The sequence below is a fragment of the Halichoerus grypus genome, chromosome 8, assembly GCF_964656455.1.
Source record: "Halichoerus grypus chromosome 8, mHalGry1.hap1.1, whole genome shotgun sequence".
In the NCBI taxonomy this organism is placed as follows: Eukaryota; Metazoa; Chordata; class Mammalia; order Carnivora; family Phocidae; genus Halichoerus; species Halichoerus grypus.
In genome coordinates this window covers 148,197,967-148,216,289 of record NC_135719.1, presented here as the reverse complement: position 1 = coordinate 148,216,289, position 18,323 = coordinate 148,197,967, and the positions used below count along the sequence as shown (strand labels likewise).

The 18,323-nt window shown below is 50.0% G+C and overlaps 1 protein-coding gene across 9 annotated transcripts in view; it reads right to left on the bottom strand.

The window, feature by feature from the left end:
• PPP2R5C (protein phosphatase 2 regulatory subunit B'gamma) overlaps positions 1-18,323 on the bottom strand; it is a 121,336-nt gene that overhangs the window by 95,028 nt on the left and 7,985 nt on the right. For 7 of the 9 annotated variants that reach the window (XM_036086250.2, XM_036086249.2, XM_036086252.2 and 4 more), the window contains one exon: positions 11,635-11,797. The exons of the other annotated variants lie outside the window; for them this stretch is intronic. Coding sequence is in view for 6 of the 7 variants with exons in the window: in XM_036086249.2 (XP_035942142.2) it covers positions 11,635-11,797 (163 nt within the window). In the remaining variant the exon portion in view is untranslated. The remainder of the gene's footprint in view (positions 1-11,634; positions 11,798-18,323) is intronic. 9 annotated transcript variants of the gene reach the window in all.

The following is an 18,323-nucleotide window of genomic DNA, read 5'->3' as shown; positions in this document are numbered from 1 at the left end:
AAAGTTCCCCCGGAAAAATAAAAAGCAAGAGAATGAGATTACTTGTGAGGAAGGCTAGTCCCACCCACCGGAAAGCTTGTGAATTCATGCCGGTGTAATGAGAGCCTAAGAGGCAGGTCGGGTCCATGGGACGAAGCTACAGCCCCCAGAGCGGGAAGCACATGCATCCAAGTGTATTATTACGACAAAGAATGACTCTCGAATCAGTGGAAAGGGGAAGATTAGTTAGATAACTGGTTGGTGATGTGGGGATAAGCCAATTTAAGTCTTCACACCAAAATAAAATCTGAGATGAGTTAAGTAAAAAACCAAACCAAAATCACCCCCTTACCCCCCACATCCCTACAGCTTTCAGAAGGGAAGTTGAGTATCGAGAGAATAGGGCATTTAAAAACAACGGACAAACCCTTATTGGATATTGCTCACATTAAAAAATTTACAAATTTCTGGATGTTCCCTCCAAAAAACCAGAGGAAACATAGAGGCTGTAAATACAAGGAGTTAAATATACACCAGAGTTGATTATAAAAAACGGGGCCTAGATGTTGAAATGATTCAGTTCACAAAAGACCTGTAAGTGATCAACACTTGCATAAAAAAGTATTTCTCTGCCCATCAAATCAGCAATAATTTCAACAAATGACAGTTACTCAACACTGGTAAAGGCATGCCGTGACCCTGCCAACAAATCTGTAAGTTGTTTGGATCCTTCCGGAATTAAAATCATCTGGCAATATGGATCAGGATTCTCTAAGTAATTTTACTCCTGGGAATCTATTCTAGAAATGTTTCTATTCTAGAAACATAGTAGTAGAGTAAGCATCACATTTTAATATGTTAAAAATTGTGCTAAAATACACATTACATAAAATTCACTGTCTTAACCACTTTGAAGCACACAGCTCAGTGGTATTAAGTACATTTATATTATTGTGCCGCTGCTGCCACCATCCATCCACAGAACTCTCTTCACCCTGCAAAAGTGACACTCTGTCCCCATTAAACAAGAACTCCCACTCCCCGCGCCCCCCCATCCTCTGACACCCCCCGACCCCCGTTCTACTTCTGTCTCTGTGGACCTGACCACCCCAGGGACCCTATCCAAGTGGAATCAGGCAGGCTTTGTCCTGGGACTGGCTTACTTCCCTCGGTGTAATGTCCTCGAGGTCCGCCCCTGTCATAGCAGGTGGCAACATCTCCTTCCTTTGTAAGACTGAAGAATATTCCGTGGTGCGAACAGACCCCGTGCTGTCCCATTCATCCACAGATGGCTGTTCGGGCTGCCTCTGCCTCCGGGCTACTGTGAATAAAGCCGCGATAACATGGGTGTGCTGTGTCTATTTTAAGTCCCTCCTTCCAACTCCTTGGGATGTACCCCCAGAAGCGGAATCGCTGGGACATACGGCATTCCTATGTTTAACTCTCAGAGGAGCTGCCGTGCTTTTTCCCACAGCAGAAGCAGCATTTCACATTCCCACCAACAGTGCACAGGGCTCCAACTTCTCCACATCCTCGCCAACACTGGTTGTTGTTTTTGTTTTTTTGTTTTTTAAAAAAATTTTATTTATTTGACAGAGAGAGACAGCGAGAGAGGAACACAAGCAGGGGGAGTGGGAGAGGGAGAAGCGGGCTACCTGCAGAGCAGGGAGCCCGATGCGGGGCTCGATCCCAGGACCCTGGGACCATGACCTGAGCCAAAGGCAGACGCTTAACGACTGAGCCACCCAGGTGCCCCCAAGTTCTAAGTTTTGATGTCATCCAACTTAACTATTTTTACTTTTGTTGCCTGTGCTTTTGGTGTCATTTCGAAGAAATCAGTAGCAAATTCAGTGTCATGAAGCTCTTCCTCTAGTGGCTTGTAATCTTAGGTCCTATATTTAGGTCTTTGATCCACTTTGAATTACTTTTAAAAAGAAAGATTTTATGTATTTGAGAGAGAAATAGTGCGAGTGGGGGGAGAGGCAGAGGGAGAAGGAGAGAGAATCTTAAGCAGACTGCACTGAGTGCAGAGCCTGATGCGGGGCTCCATCTCACAACCCTGAGATCATGACCTGAGCCGAAACCAAGAGTCCCATGCTCAACCAACTGAGCCACCCAGGCGCCCTGAGTTACTCTCTGTGTATGGTGTGACGTAGGGGTCCAACTTCATTCTTCTGCGTGTGGACATCCAATTCTTCTAGGGCCATTTGTTCAACAGGCTGTCCTTCCCCCATCGAGTGGGTGGCACCCTTGTTGGAAACCATGTGATGGGTTTATTTCCGGGCTCTCCAGTCTACTCTGTACTGGTATATGTCCATCTTTATGCTGGTACCACACAGTTTTCATTACTGCGGCTTTGCAGGAAGTTTTAAAATCAGGAAACTTAAGGCCTCCGAGTGTGGTGTCCTTTTCCAAGACTGCTTAGGCCATCTGGGGTCCGTGAAGATTCCATGTGAATTTTAGGAAGGATTTTTCCGTTTCTGGAAAAAAACTGTCAGCACTTTGATAAGGACTGCCCTGAATGTGTGGATCTCTTTGGGCAGCACGGACATTCTGGAGGTCCTGTCTTCCCGTCCGTGAACACAGATGTCGGTCCCGTGACTGCCGCTGTCTTCAGTGTCTTGAAGTAGTGTTTCGGATTTCAGTGTGTAAGTCTTTTACCTCCTTGGTTAATTCCTAGTAAGTTCTTTTCTAGAGCATCACATTTTTATTTATGATTCTGAAATACTAGAAACCACCTAAACGTCAAAGGGATTATCCCACACAATGAAATATTACACACCCATCAAAAATCTTTACAAGTATATGAAATGAAAATAACTGGAAAGGGCAATGTCTAAGTTTTCAGAAATAGTATGATCATAAAAAGAAATACTCCCCAAATATCAACTGTTGAGCGTTATGGCAATGGGTGGTTTTTCTTCCTGAAACTTCTGTATGTTTTTCAGTACTGCTAAAATAAGCATATAATACTTTGATAAAAATGACAAGTAACAGTTTTTAAAAAGACATAGATGAAGTTAACGGGGAGGAACCCTCAACGAAGGCAGCCTCTCGGTGCAGGTGATGAGCCGAGAATCGGCTGTGATGGGAAGTATGACCCCCAAGGTTTGTTCATTGTGATGCATCCATGAGCTCATGTAGGTAAAAACATAGCAACAAAAACTGGCCTAAATGAGGCAAGACAAACTGGACCAAGAAACTAGAGGATGTGGACTCCCTGCCTCAAAGAATCAGCCATGGACTAGTTAGTTTTTACCACCATATCTGCCACCTTTGCTGTGAATCTGACCCTCACTTAAGCTACGAGGGTTCCACTGGTCCCCGGAGCATCGTCTTCACTGACGGAACAAGCCCTCAGTGGTGCTCCCAGAAGAGGCTCCTACCACAGCCACACCCTGTCGCTGGGCTGCTGGTTCCTGCTGCCTCGAATTACCCTGGGGCTGGTTCTTCTCACCTGGAGGAGGGGTGTATGTGATCTTCCACCTCCTCGGTTTTGAGGAGGAGCAATGTCATGGATGGAGGCTACTACCCTGCTGGGCTGAAGTGCGGGCTTGGGAGGGAGTGGCTCGAGCCGTTCCAGGTGTCATGCTGAGAACTGTGGACGCCACCGCACTCCAAGAACATGGCCTCTAGCAATAGTGCTTCAGAAAGACCCCCAGGCTGCAGGGGGAGCCCTGCTTAGATGGCCCACCCCCACTCCAGAAGCCTCCCTGCTCCCTCTTTGGGCCACAGGCTCTCTCCCCAGGCCAGCGCCCCAGACGGTGCCTGGCACAGAGCAGATGCACCATCCAGTATACTGAATGATGGACGGATCAAGCAGTAACACCTACCTTGGTTCTCCAAAACCCCCTTAATACTCTTTAAACCTCTTCGTCCCTGTGGCACATAACTAAGAGGGACAGGCCACCTAGTTGCCTGGACACAACCCCTGTCTGGCGTCCCGCGGCGCCCTCCATTACCACCTGGGACGGGCCGACCTGCCTTCCAGGACGGCCTCATAATTGGGCTCCTGCTCTCCCGGGACAACCCCGCCCCTTTCCCTCCCTTCCTGCCACTGCGGCCGCACCAGTCCAGCTCACAAAGGGCCTGAGCTGATGCTGAGGGAGGAAGGGCACCCTTCTGGGCTCAGGGGGTCTGCCTTCCAGACCAGAAGGCGGGCGAACAGGCGCCTCCCCCCCATTCTCAGTGCGCTCTCCCGTCAAAGATGCAAATGCAAGCATGTCCGTGCTGCACCAAAGCGAAGGCTTAAAAAGGAATTACTCTTTATTCTCTGGTCCCTCTGTCACTTTGTTTTGGTCTTTATTTAAAAGCAAACTGCCTGTAAATACATCCCACTGATTTTATTTCTGATTTAGCATTTCTGAATAAAACTTTCCAGTTTTCGTTTCTAAATTTAGCTCAAGGTTTTATTTTTCTTCTCCCAGGCAATTTTGTCTGCAAATTAAATATGCTCATATTTTAGTGAAGAAGTTTTATAGTTCCCTTCATGAAAAGAAAGTTGTTTTTTGAACCTAGAGAAGCACGGTGTTGGCACAGCAAAGCATGGCCGTTGTGCTGGCCGGCACTATTTTTTTTTTTTTTTTGAACTGGAAACTATAGGAGCATGGATGATCTACGTTTTGTTGGGTAAAAGAGCTAACCTAAAACGTTTGGCTTCCCTTAGAGTTTAAAATAGACTTTTTCCTGAGGCAGATCAAAGATACCTAGCATTCAGCTGTGTTCAAAGGTTGCCAGGGAACGTCTGCTTGCCAAAAGCGAGGACAAAGGGACGGGCGCTTGTTGCCCGTTGATCTGAGCGGGTCCAGCGAGTAGAAAGCGTGGTCGGGCTGGTCCCCAGGGAAGGCCAGCGGGGGTAAGTGGAGTAGACCAGGAAAACTTAGCGCCAAGGGCTTGCTGTCGTTCTCCCCACAGCTGGGCTGGAAAGCAGAGCAAGTGCTCACAGCACCCCCTGGTTGCGGGGAGGCAGGGCGCCCACACAAGGTGTATCTCGTACACGTGACATATCCAGGTGCTCTCACGTCAGCTACTGAGAACAAACCTCCTGCTAACACAGAAGAACCTGAGGTGGACAGAGCAGTGAGCCTGGACTGGCTCCTCAGGAGAGGGGACGCCAGGGCAGTTCTCTGGAAACTGAAGGAGTGTGGAAGGAGCAGGCAGAGGGCCTGAAGTGTGTCTCCTGCATCCTTGGCAGATGCTGGACTGGGCACCAAAACAGACAAGCAAACAGCTCTGCCCTCGGTGACGCTTCCCTCAAGAGTAACGCGTGGGGTGCATTATGCACCCTGAGTGTCCATCGACGGACGAATGGACGCACACACTGTGGTCTAGCCACACACTGGAATATTATTCAGCCTTAAAAAGGAAGATATCCTGTCACCAGCTACAACACAGATGATCCTTGAGGACACGATGCTAAGAGAGAGAAGCCAGAGCCAGCAGGACACATTCTGGATGATTCCGCTTCCTGGAGGAGGTGAAATCCCAGAGACAGAAAGGCGAATGGCAGTTGTGGGGCAGGGGGAGGGCGAGGGGAGGCACTGTGCACCAGGGGCAGGGTTTAGTTGGGGACGATGAACAGACAGTGGTGATGGGTGCACAGTGCTGTGAACGTACTTAATGGACACTGATACGTGGTGAGAATGATAAATACTTTGCAATGTATATTTTACCACAATTAGGAAAAAAGATGAGGCAGAGCGCAGAGGAAAGCTGGGCATCTAGGGCCGCGAGGGGCTGGACAGAGGATGGGACCGCTGCGTGTGCGCGGGCACGAGCGGGACGTGAGGTGCGGTGAGAAATCAAGGGGAGGTGTTGGGAGGGCCTGAGCCAAACATTAAATGTGAGGCTACAGCTAGTTGGAAGCCGACTCCCAGGTTCTGCCCCGAGGCGGCTGGCAGAGGCCTGAGACCGACTGTCCCTTGTAGTAAAAGCCACGTCTGTGGCCCCAGGAGAGCAGACAGGACAGTGTCCCAGAAGGGCCGGGCTGACACGGCACCGGCTCTCGGTCATGCACCCCGGGGGCCCTGGAGGCACGTCTGTTGCCCAGCTGCTGACAGAATGGAGCCAAGAGGAACCTGAGTTGGAAAAGCGTGGTGGATCGGGGTCTGCTAGCTCCTGGAGCGCAGGGGCCACCTCTGGTCATTGTCCCTGTCCTGGCCACCTCCCCATGCTCCGGACAACCCAGGCGGTCAGTAAGTACTCGTTGTGAACTGGCACCGGCCTCACCAAGCCTGGGGCCATTTCCTCTGTTACCCTGGGCAGCCAGGAGCAGACGCAGAAATCCAAGCCCGAGGCAGAAGACAGGACTGAGGAGAGCAGTTTCTTGGCCCGCCAGAATTAGGGCAGGCGTTCTGGCAACTTCTCATGCTGCACTCTTCTAATCCTGCAACTAACGGCCAAGAGGCAAAGCTCCTCTAAATACATGCACAGTTCATTTTTAGGCAGTAAAAATGACCCACTTGTATGGCCAAACTTTCAATGGTATCAGAAAATGAATTGCTTTGAAAAAGGCTGAAGTATTGTATTTTCACAAAACCAGGGCCACATAAATTCTCCCAACAATAATGTAACAACTTCTTTCACAAAAGCCCAAGTGCTTAGCAACTCCAACTTTCTGTCCCAAGGTCTCCCAGTTAATTGCTGTTAAGTCCTAGTTGCTCCTTTATGACCTGACTTCTCCCAGGCTCTTCTTTCCCACAGGAACAACCCCAAGAGACAAACTGCATGCCGCACGTCACCCAAAACATCTCCCTTCACTTAGCATTGAACACTTCTACCTTCCAGACCAAAAATGGTAAATGAAGGGACTAATTCAGGGAAATCTTTGAATGAAAAGGGCCCGAAGACTACATTCAGCCTCACTGTTAAATGAATAAAAATAGGAAATGCTACTTTCCACTTAACAGATGACTCAGATTTTAAATGGCCCCAGTATGGAAAAGGTGCAATGGGCCAGGCTTCTCATCCGCTCGGGGCAGAGCGTGTCTAGTGCCACCTCCCCGGACAGCGTCTGGGTGGTCTCTATAAAGGAATTTCGAAAACACGCAGGCTTTAGTCCAGTACTTCCTTTCTCTGAGACCAGCTTAAGCAAAGGTTCAAAGATGCGAACAACGACAAAAGATTTACATTACAGCATGATCTATAACGGCTGAAAACCGAGGATCACCACAGAATGGAATAATGCGGTTGTTTAAAAAATCCAGGTCAGGAACAAGATACACGTGCCCACTTGCACCACCACCCATAACATCTTACTGGAATTCTCAGTCAATTCAGGGGGACAACACTAGTAGGATTTTCAGAACAAAGACGTGAGGTTATCTTTATGTGCAGATCTAATTAGATACCTGGGACATCCGAAAGAATCAACTGAAAACTACTGGGAACAATAAGATAATTCAGTAAGAAAGCAGGATGTGAAAGCAAGACACAGAAATCAACAGCCTTCATATAAATAATTAACTAGAAGACACAGTAGCAACAATAATAGAGTATCTAGGCATAAAACTTAAGAATTGTGCAAAACCCACATCATGGATACTTTAAAAACACCCCAAAGGAAATGAAAGTGGCCTTCGCATAGCACACTCCTAGGCCAGAGGATGCAAATATTCTAAAGATGCCAATTCTTCCTGGACATTTAAAAAATGTGATGGGATGCTGATAAAAACACAACCACTTTTTCTGCAATGAAACGAGCCAATTCAAAGTTCCTACTGTTTGTAATAATATCAGTATTATTGTTGTGAATTATTTTAATAGGATGTAGCAATAATTATGTCAATGATGTTCGAAACCAAGATTTTCAGTGTAAAAGAGAAAACTAAAGATTCAAGAAACACGTGAAAACACCATGTTAAGGTTGAACTGAAAACGTCAATATGAATGCATAACTAATACGTATATATACTCATATTCCACCTTCCTCCATTGACAGCACCTAAAAGCAACATCAGTCCAATAGCAACAAGTACCCCTAGTGACCAGATTTTGGTCTCTAAAATCAACCCCCACTAAAAGGAATCAGGGTGTTTTGAAAGTGGCCAGTTCCAAGTCTGGGGCAAAGAAGGTACAAAATGAGGCTGGGGGAACATCTTACTGTGTCAGAAATCAAGGAATCAAAAACAAATGTGTCCATGTCAAAAAATACACAGGAGTTGGCCCAAAGAATATCCAGTGGTTAAAGTTATGTATCTGTACATCAGAAAGAATAAAGATTTTAGTAGGCTGAAGCACACTGAAATCAAATCAGAATACCTAAGTCCATAATGATATTCAAAAAAAAAGAAAACCAGAAAAAAAAATCTTTAGTTTTCACCATTTGAGGGAAAGTGTAACTAAAAGGCAGAGCATTAAGCCTATCCTGACTTTCAGTAGGAGCTACAGGTCAAGACAACCAAACATCTCCAGTTGGTAAGAAACAGCTCTGCTGTCGGAAGAACGCCAGATTAAATGTTAACTCTCTAGTGAGGCTGCTGACTCAAGCAAGGGTTGTCGCGTGGTGCGCACGAGACAGCACAGCGCTGGGGGGAACAGACCAGCAGGATGCCACAACGTACCTTGCAGATCGCCACCGGTACTTTTGGACAGCACGCCTGCAGAGGAAGTGTTGCGGTCCGATGGAGAGGTCAATCCATCATCACCCTAACACACTGCAGAGTCTGGCATTGCTTATGACAGTACCCAGACCGAATGGATGTCCCGCACTAACTAATATCTCCTGGGTCATACAGCATCACGTCTGATGTATCCCATCCAAAAAATAGTTTCTATTTACTGGAACTACAGGGAATAAGCGGGATATTTTATAGGACAACCGGCCTAATTTAACAAGTCGTAATAAACTTGTGCTGTGATTTACAACACCCCCAGACTGCTAGCGACCCAGGTATCTGGCAGAAGCAGCAAAAATCAATCCCCATAGGAGAAGATACTTCTGTTTTAGGTTTTAACTTCTTTTAGTATATGTGCTGCTGAAGCGAGCAGAGTTTTAACTTCTTTTAAATAGTTGAGTACAATGACCAGCATACACTAGAAAATAGTCAGGTACTCAAGGAAAGAAGTCTTCACGAACAGACTGACAAGGATGATAACATCGTCTGACACAGACTGCAAAGCAGCTGTGTTTACTGCACCCACAGAGACGGCAGGTGTGATCTGTCAGAGGACAGGAAAATATGGAAAAGTCATCTTGCAGATTAAAAATGTAACTTCTGTAAATGAAAAAGGATACCTGAGATTAAAAGCTCAACAAACAGAGTTCAGCACATACGAGACAGACCTGAAGATTCTCAGCAAGATAAAAGAAGTCAAGCATGGTGTTTAGAGATTCTGATAGCAATTCAGCAAGGTAATTTTATGTCTATTAGCTATAATAACACAAAAAGGCTGCATTTTATATTTCATTTGTACAGTTATTTATTTTCACTATGTTTTATGAAGGTATTCCTTCCATGAACGGTTGAAAATTAAGAAAATAAAACTGGTCCTCTATTAGACATAACGTGAGACCCTTTCATCGAGAATATTGCATGGGAAGTCATAAAAAGTTTGAAAAATACAGGTGAGGCTTAAGACGGTAAATGAAAAAGTCCAATACATGTTTGTTCAAAGCCAAAGAAAAAAGAGAGACGAATGTAGAAGACATAATGGCTGGGAACCTTCCAGTCCTGAGGAAGTATAATAATCTATGGATGCACAACAAATCCCAAAAAAGCCCAATAATAAAGAAACCCATGTTTGGACACCCAGCAGTGGAACGACTGAAAATCAATGTTACAGACAAAAATCAGAAAAGTGGCCAGAATCACAATCCCTTCAGAGATTGACTTTGGTTTCTCAATCCTAATGGAAGTCAAAGGCGATGAAATGCTTATCTCCACCGTTCAGAAGGAAGATAATTCCACCTGCAATTCAATCCTCAGGGAACATCTTTCAAGAATGAGGGCGGAATAAAGATATTTTCTAGATAAATAAACAAAGAATTTGCCACCACCAGACTCTCATTAAAGAAAATTCTACATGACGTATTCAAACAGAAGGAAAGTGATCCCAAGAGGAAAGTCGGGAGATGCAGGCAGGGATGAAGAATAAAGTGATAAATAAGTGGATAAACCCAAATCACCGACAGAATACAACAATAATACTGGTGTGGAGGAGTTTTAAGGGCTGGAAGAAAAATCTGAAGATCCAACAGTGGAGGGTCTCAGAAGATAGCAATAGTAGCCCCGATTTTTTTTTTTTTTTTTAATTACTGGACTTTAAGGCTTACAGAAAAATTGAATGTGAAGTACAGAGTTTCCGTGTTACCGGCCACCTGTTTCCCATTACTAACATTTTGCATTCGTGTGGGTGCATTTGTTACAACCGATAGCCAATCCTGACACATCATTATTAACTAAATACCATAGTTTCCAAGAGGGTTTGTTCTTCCTGTTGTATACTCTACAGGTTTTGACAAATGCAAAATTCCATGTATTCACTATCCTGGTATTGTAGAGAATAGGCTCACTGTCTTGAAAATCTCCTGTGCTCCCTCTATTCATCCCTCCCCAAGATGAGTTAGCATGTGTATTATCTACGAGGATGAAGCCAAACCAAAGATAAGCCAGATTCATGCTCTGTAAGCTGCAGGGACAGCCTGGGTTCCGAGGAAGTGAGGGGCAGGAAGTGTATCTGTGAATCCCTAAATTGCTCCTTCCCTCCAACCCTCCTTCCTCTGTCCTTCCCTTCATCCCTCCCCCTGCCTGGAAGGTCTGCACTGAGCCCTTGCTATGTGCCCTGCAGCGTGGAAGGCACTGGAACACACGTGTAAAGATGATGCACCTCCTGCTCCGGGTTCATACATCTTGCAGAAGACCCACTGTTACGGACTGGAGATACGAAGGACGTCTGATGTTTCATTTATTACGCCAGTCTTATATTTTAGTAACATACAGGTTTTCAGAGGCTCATGTTTGACTTTGGGGTCCTTACCCTACGTTCCTTGATTTTATGTACCTCAACCTCAACATCTCCTAGGGGAGTACTTTTAGGGATTGAACACCCTCAGATGGAAAGAGGCGACCATGCCATTTTGGGGGAAATTCAAAGTGAAGGGCACCCTTCCCTGACTAATCTCAAATAGGAAACCCCTGGGCAGTGTAAGCCCCAAATGAGTCATAAGGAGAAAGTCCACAAAGGACTATGGTTATAGTTCTCACTTATCCAATACCAGGGAAGCAAAGAGGCTCTACTGTACTTTGAAAACCTGGCTCCTTTCTGAATCGCTAGAGCTCAGGTGACAAAGGCAAGAGGAGAATTACTTGAAGGAAACAACCAGCTAGCCTGGATAGGATTCACACGAAGAGACTGGAAGTCTCTCTTCTGGCTTTTCTAGTGTGTTATACCTACAACACATTCGCGATTACGTTTTTATCTCAAACAGCTCTGGAATTGGAAATATCAGTTGACTAATCAGTTAGTGGCATTTAACAACAACAACAAAAAAAACCAAAAAAAAAAAAAAAAACCCAGCACGAAACAAACCTCAATAAAGAGACCCGAACAGAAACATAAACACAGCAGAGGCAGAACAAGCTGGCAAACTAGCCAAACGTGACTCCTTCTCCCTAAACGGGCACACTCTTTTAAAAGACAAGTAATAGAAATTACCTTTTAAAGACGGTAGTTTTTGAAGTTCTCTGTTATTGCTGGCGTTAAACCTGGAAGAATTTTGCCGCTTCTCTTTCTTCACTATGGGCTGAGGGATTGGCACTTTTATTTTGCTAGACACTGTTGACGGGGTGGCAGCTAGGCTGTTTTTCCTGCTGGAAATCTGTTTCCAAAATAAAAGCAGAAAGAAACACATGCGTACCTCAAACGGTTGTATTTTGCAGCACAGTTAGCATCTGGAAAGTATATACGAGTCTTGCGCAGGGACAGTCCCCTCCACTCCGCTGTAAACACCATTCCTTAAAGTGGCTGGAGTCTGAGCGACATCCCACCTCCAGTAATGCTGGATTTCCAGGGATTCACAGATATACCTCATTTCTCACATCTTCCTTCCAACTTTTTACTTCTAAACATTTCTCACATAGGCTGATGTACATACAGGCTGATGACAATGACCCTTCAAAGACATTCACGTCCGAATCCCTGGAACCTGTGAATATGCTTCCTTACTTGGCCAAAGGGACTTTGGAACGGTGACGACTGTCAGGGTGGGCCCCGTGTAATCACAAAGGTCTCGACAAGAAAAGACGAGGCAACACAGAAGAAGATGACAAAGCGGAGGTGAGATCCTCAGAGAGACTGCAAGAAGCCAGGCTGCTGGCTCGGAAGGCAGAGGAAGGGGCCACGAGCCAAGAAGCACAGGAGGCCTCTAGAAGCTGGAAGAGGCCCAGAAACAAATTCTCCTCCAGGGCTTCCAGAAAGAACTAGCCATGCGGACATCCTGATTTCGGCCCCATTTCAGACTTCTGACCTCAGGGACTGTAAGATAGTAAGTTTGTGGTCATTTGCACAACAGCTGCAGGGATCTCACGAGCAGACAGCTCATGGCTTCTTTGCCTATACATCACTCAGCCCTCGGTGATCAGCAGGAGTGACAGAAAAGTGCTCGCCCCTCGAGCCTCAGGAAATGCTCTTCTTTCTAGGCCACCCCCACGCCGCGTCCATCTCCAGGCTCCAGGTTTAGTGCTCAACTCCGCACTGCACTGCATCACCTGGGTTGTCCGAGGACACGTGGCTGACTCTTGAGGGGAGAAGGAGCTGTGCAAACACCCAAGCAGAGGTGGGTGGGCATCGAGGGCACACGCAGCAGACACCTGGGCAGGCCCATAGGGGCGAGGGTGCCCAGGGAGCTCAGGTGGGCATGACCCCCAGAGAGTGTCAACTAAGCACCGGTGAGATTCTTTGTGCAAACGTTCACTCCTCCCACACCTCCAGTCCGCCCAAAGGAATGGAGTTCGTATGTGCACATGTGTGCTTTTGAAAAGCCTACCAAGCTCATCCTAGAAACACAAGCCCACCAAGCCTCTTCCAATCACACTGAGCTAGGAGAGAAGACATGCCAACTTAAGCCCCCAACCATTTGCTCTCCTCCTCGAGTGGAATTTTTACTAAGAAATCAGAGCAGCTTTATTTTGAAATAAGGTGCTTAGGAATACTCGGGAAGAGTTTTCCAAGATGCAGGATGCCTGCATGCAGACGGGACCCTGAACCGGGAGCGAGGGCCTGGGCTCCCCTCCCTCCCCCAGTCAGCAGCTTCTTCCTCGAAAGGGCTTTTACGGATGTTGTCCTTCACACCTGTCATTCTTTCCACCTGATCGTGAAAGCTGGGTTTTCTTCCTTAAAAACACTGCCCATACCTCTCCTGTTCCCCAGAATTCCCCAGAACCCTAGTTTTCACTCCCCAGCCACAAACGTCGCCTCCTAGGCCAAGTACTTGTTTTAAAATGTTAATTTATATACACGTATCTAGTAAAGTTGACACGTCCTTTCCACCTTTCCACCAGCCCCACACACTGACCCTGAGGACAACAGGGCACCGGCCAGCTCCTGCAACAAAGCTTGGAACACCAGCCCTGGGTGATGTGGCTCTCACCAAACAGAATTAACTCCATGCATATCCACAGCCCATGCAGCACACACGCCGAGATGAGGCTTCGAATGTCTGACAGAGCAAAAAGTTATCCCTAAGACCTGCTGATTTGGAGCCACCGGCCCTTCTGCGTGGGCCCTGCTGGCCTCCCTCCCCTGGAGCACTGTCCTCGGGGCAGGCAGAGTGAGCTTCTAGAAAGAAGACCTGGTCCCATCATCCAGGCTAAGTCACTGCAGTCACTTCCCAGGGCTCTGAGCCCATTGGCTTAACAGTGGTCTACAGAGCGCCATGCTCGGGTCACCAGCTCCTGATGCGGCCGGCCCGTGCCTTGGCCCCGCTGCCCCGTTGCCAACCCCAGGTGCGGCTCTCTGAGGCCTCCGTGCAGCGCGCTCAGCTCCGTGGGCTGGTGCCCGCCCAGCCGGGCTCTGCTACGAGCTGGCCAGCTTGTCTTTCCCCCGATGGGATGTCAGCTCCAGGAGGGCTTGGATGCCACTCTGGCCTGTTTTGCGAGAGCGGGGAACTGCCCCGCACCGGCCAGGTCAGGGAGGCCCCTCTGAGGGCGTATGTGTGTGTGCTGGGGGGACTGCACTGAGGCAGGGCCACCGAGAGTGGCGGCTCAGTGCGACCACCCTCGCCGCAGACATGCGGGCAGGCACCGGGGAGCCTGGGGGCCGCAGGTGCCTACAGAGCCCACCAGCCCAGGTCAGAGTCTGACCTTCACCTGACAGCCCCCTGGAAGCCATGCAGGGGGCTCTGAGCAGGGTGAGGGTGCGAATCCATCTTCCTGTTCGAAAGGCGCCTCGGGCCGCAGTGTGGACTGCAGACGGGAGGGGAGGCGGCAGACTCGGCTAGTGGTCCAGACCGCACACAGTGGTGGCTGCACCGGACCCAGTGGCCAGCAGGTGCACGGGTGACGTGGAGCGCCGGCCTGGGCACGGGGAACCTGCAGATGGGTAGCTGGCGGCACCAGTCACCGTGACGGGAAGGCAAAAGTGGCTGAGAAGCCAGGTCGTGAGCACCCTGGGTCCGAGCAAAAGACAGAGTGACGCCCCTCCTCGCTCCCTTCTGTGGACAAGGGCTGGAGTGCTGTCCTCGGTGTCCTGGCCACCGCCTGGCCGCCCTCGGCTGCCTTCTCCGCCCGCCCAGAGGCTGGCAGCGCGGCTGTGTGGCTGGCCCTCGGACACCTTGTGCAAGCCGGACGTGAACTTGGAAGTTACCCGTCTACACGGTCACTGAAGTCACCGAATGAGTGAGACCGCCCAGTGGAGGAGCGCAGAGTGCAAGAGGCAGAGGAGGCGGGGGGGCTGAGAGAAGGACGAGGCTGAGGGAAGAAAGCCTTGCAAGAAGGAAGAGGTCAACCCATCAAGTGGCACTCAAAGCCGAAGTCTGTGGACTCGGACTTGGCATCTTGGGGCTGGTGGAGGCTGCTGAGGGCAGGGGGGCAGCGGGGAGAGGCCGCTGGGCTGAGGCCAAGGAGGGGAGGCTTGGGAAGGTGGCCGGGAGGAAGAGCGTCAGGGCAAGCAGCAGCCGCCACGGCAGGGACCTCGGACTGTCTGGAAGGCGAGGGGCTTGACCGCGCTGCGAGCTGATGGGAGAGCCACCGAGGGGAGGCCCGGCTGAGGGACAACTGAGCGAGAAGCGGGATCTGGGTCCCCACGTGCAGTGACAATAGAACAGAGGACGGACAGGACAGGACGGCTGTCAGTCTGATGGCCTCCCCCGTGTGCGCAGACAGACGAGGTCACCTGCAAGAAGCACTCTGAAGGGAAGCGAGGCCCGAGGAGGTGAGGACGGCCTGAAGAGCAGAGCAAGGCAGGGGCCTGAAGAAACAGAGACGCTCTGAACACATCTTTCTCCGCAGCGCCAAGGACGAGCAGCCAACTGGACCTGTAGTGGTCAGCGCCCAGAGGGGACACTGCCCACACAGAACTCCCGCTGCGTCCCCCGGCAGTCCCTGGGACCCCCCAACCCACTCGCGCCAGCCGCTGGCCTGAGCCCGAAGCAGGGCAAGCGCCTGGAGCAGCTCTTACACCGGGACGCCGCAAGGCCCTTCCCCGGAGCGCAGGGCGACCTCCTGGGATCGTGCAGGGAGCCATGGAGCCAGACTTGGGACCTTGCTCGGTCCCCGGACTTCAGACACCACCTCCCTTGTGTCCCACATCCAAACAGTTCTACGACATCTTCTAAAATTGTCCCCTTCTGCAATTGTATGATGAACTACCACCACTACGTGCCAGAGACCACGAGACACAGAGCTTGAGGGGCCCGTACCTGCATGCCTTGTAAGAGCTTTCAAAGAACATTCACCTGGAGAGTACGGTACTGGCGTAAAGACAGCCACAGGGATCAATGGAGGAGAATTACGAGCCAAGACCACTCAACGGGAGAAGACTCTCTTCAACAGGTGGTTCCAGGACAACCCTGCGGTTGGTGACAGTCAGCCTCGAGTGCTTATGAGGGCGAGAGAGGTGGTCTGCAAAGAAACCAAGCTGTCTAGGGAACACCAAGGCCGCCATGCCGGAGCTGGCCCCTCAGAGCAAAGCTGTCCGCACTCTGGCCTTTCCGGGCTGGAAGCCACCAGAACCAGCTCTCAGCTCAGGCCCGGAAAGCGAGCAGCCAGCCGACGAGCCCACCCGCGTCCAGCGCCCATGGCCCGCTCTGCTGGGGCCTCAGCTCCGGGTATGCGGAACCCGGGGTCCCCTGGTTTCATTTCTTGCCCCTCTACTCCCTACACAGCAGCGGCAGAGATCTTTTTAAATACTTGTCAGATCATCCCCCCTCCCTGCTCAAACCACCTCAGTGGCTTCCCATCACCCTAAGAGTAAAAACCCCAAATCCCGCCAAGGGCTGCTGACAAGACCCTCCTGGCCCTTCCTTGCCTCTGCCCGTCTCTGACTTTATCCCGTCTGCTCCGGCCACCCTGATTGTCGTCAGCCAGACTGGCTTTCCTTCCAGCGGACACCCCAGCTCACGGCCACCTTCGGGCCTCTGCCCCGGCTACCTCCTCTGGCTGGCATGCCCTCCTCCCCCAGATCTTGGCACCACGGGCTCCCGCTTCACATCTGCATGTCACCTTTATGACCCTCTCCTCGGCGAGACCACCCGGACCACCGGAGGCAGCCTCTAGAAGCGTGTGGGCAGCTTCGATACCACAGTGACCGGAGGGCGCTCCTGATGCGGGCAGCCCTAGGGCCGCCGCTCTGCAGGGTGAGAAACCAGACGCCACCAGGGCCCCCTACACCCACCAGCGCCCCGGCGCTTGCTGAAAGCAAACAGACCCTGCCGCGTGTCCCGCGCCGCCCCCCAGCACCCACGAGGGTCTCAGAGTGAGTCTGCGGGGTGACTGTGAATGAGTCACCTGGAGGGACGCGCGTGGCCTACGGAGAGGAACCTGGGAGGTCACCCCCGTGACGGACAGGGCCCGGCCTCGGCCATGCAATACCTCTTCCCGTAAGCTCTGGACCACGGAGCCAGCTCTGCTCCCAGAGTGTGCGTTAGGTGAAATGAGAGAGTAGCGATTTTTGTACTATTTTAGTTTTTAACCCTGTGTGTTTCGACTGCCAAAACAAATAAAGGTAAAACGTCGAAAAAGGAAGATGGGAGGGATGTTGTGTCCCTGGGTGTCCCCAGGCCCAGTCCCTCGGGAGACCGCGTGGCCTCGTCTGCGTATCAGCTGCAGCTCTTTACGACTCGGGCAGTCCCGGGCCTGTGGTGAGCAGGGCCGCCTCCTCCTCGCCCCTCAATTCCCTTCTCTTCCACTGCCCCCTTTCCCCTCATTGCATCCCCTTCCTTCTAAATTTGGCATTTCGTATTAAGAGTGATAGCTGACGGACTTAAAATCAGTTACACTCGAATTGGAGTCATTTTGGAAGATCCTGCCAGGGTCTTAGGCCACTCTGTCCATCTGAGCTTCCTGTGAAGGACGTGTTCTCTAGCTGCTGTCCAGTGGCTACCAGCCACGTTCAGCTCCCACGCACTCGAAACGTGGCTCGTATGACTGAGGAGCTGAATTTCTAGATTTAATTTGATTTTCATCCATTTCAAGAGCCACATGTGGCTAATGGCTAGCCTCCTCCAGGCATTCTGGTGTTCCCACCGGGCAAGAACAGCACGCGCTCAGAGCTACCACCCCTTTAGAGCCATGGTAAATTTCATCTTAATCAAATATTTAAAATGAAGGAAATCCAGGGTCCAAACTAATTACCGCCCCCCCCCCACCCTCCCATTGGATTCTGGCCTTGTCCTCTCACTCCCCCAGCTGGAGAAAACAAAGATGACAGCATGGCTTGGATTTGGATCTGGACAGCAGGGCTTTCCTGCAGTGGTCCTTCCCAAACCTCACCAGAAGCAGGGCCCCGGGGAAGTCTTCGCTGAACATGACACACCGACGGGAAGGTGCAAGATCATTACCTACAACGTTGTGTCAAACCAGACACCGTCGAGCCCTGACCTTGGTGGGCACCCGATGTTTTAAGGAAACGCTGGGGACTTTTTATAGTTGAAATCTTTCACATGAATTTTCCCTGTGACTTGGGGAAATATCACTGTGATTCATGTTGGTGGCAGGCTGACTCACGCGGCAGATGCAGGTGGAAAGCTCCCCACCCTGACATGCAGGGCTGGAGGCCTGCACTTACTCCGCAACTGCTCTAACGGGAACTCTGTGCTTCTTCCATGAACAGGAACACTTGATAAATTATTTCATGTAATTCACTGAACTCTTTCTAGAATTATGTATCATGTAATGGAGCTTTTCCTG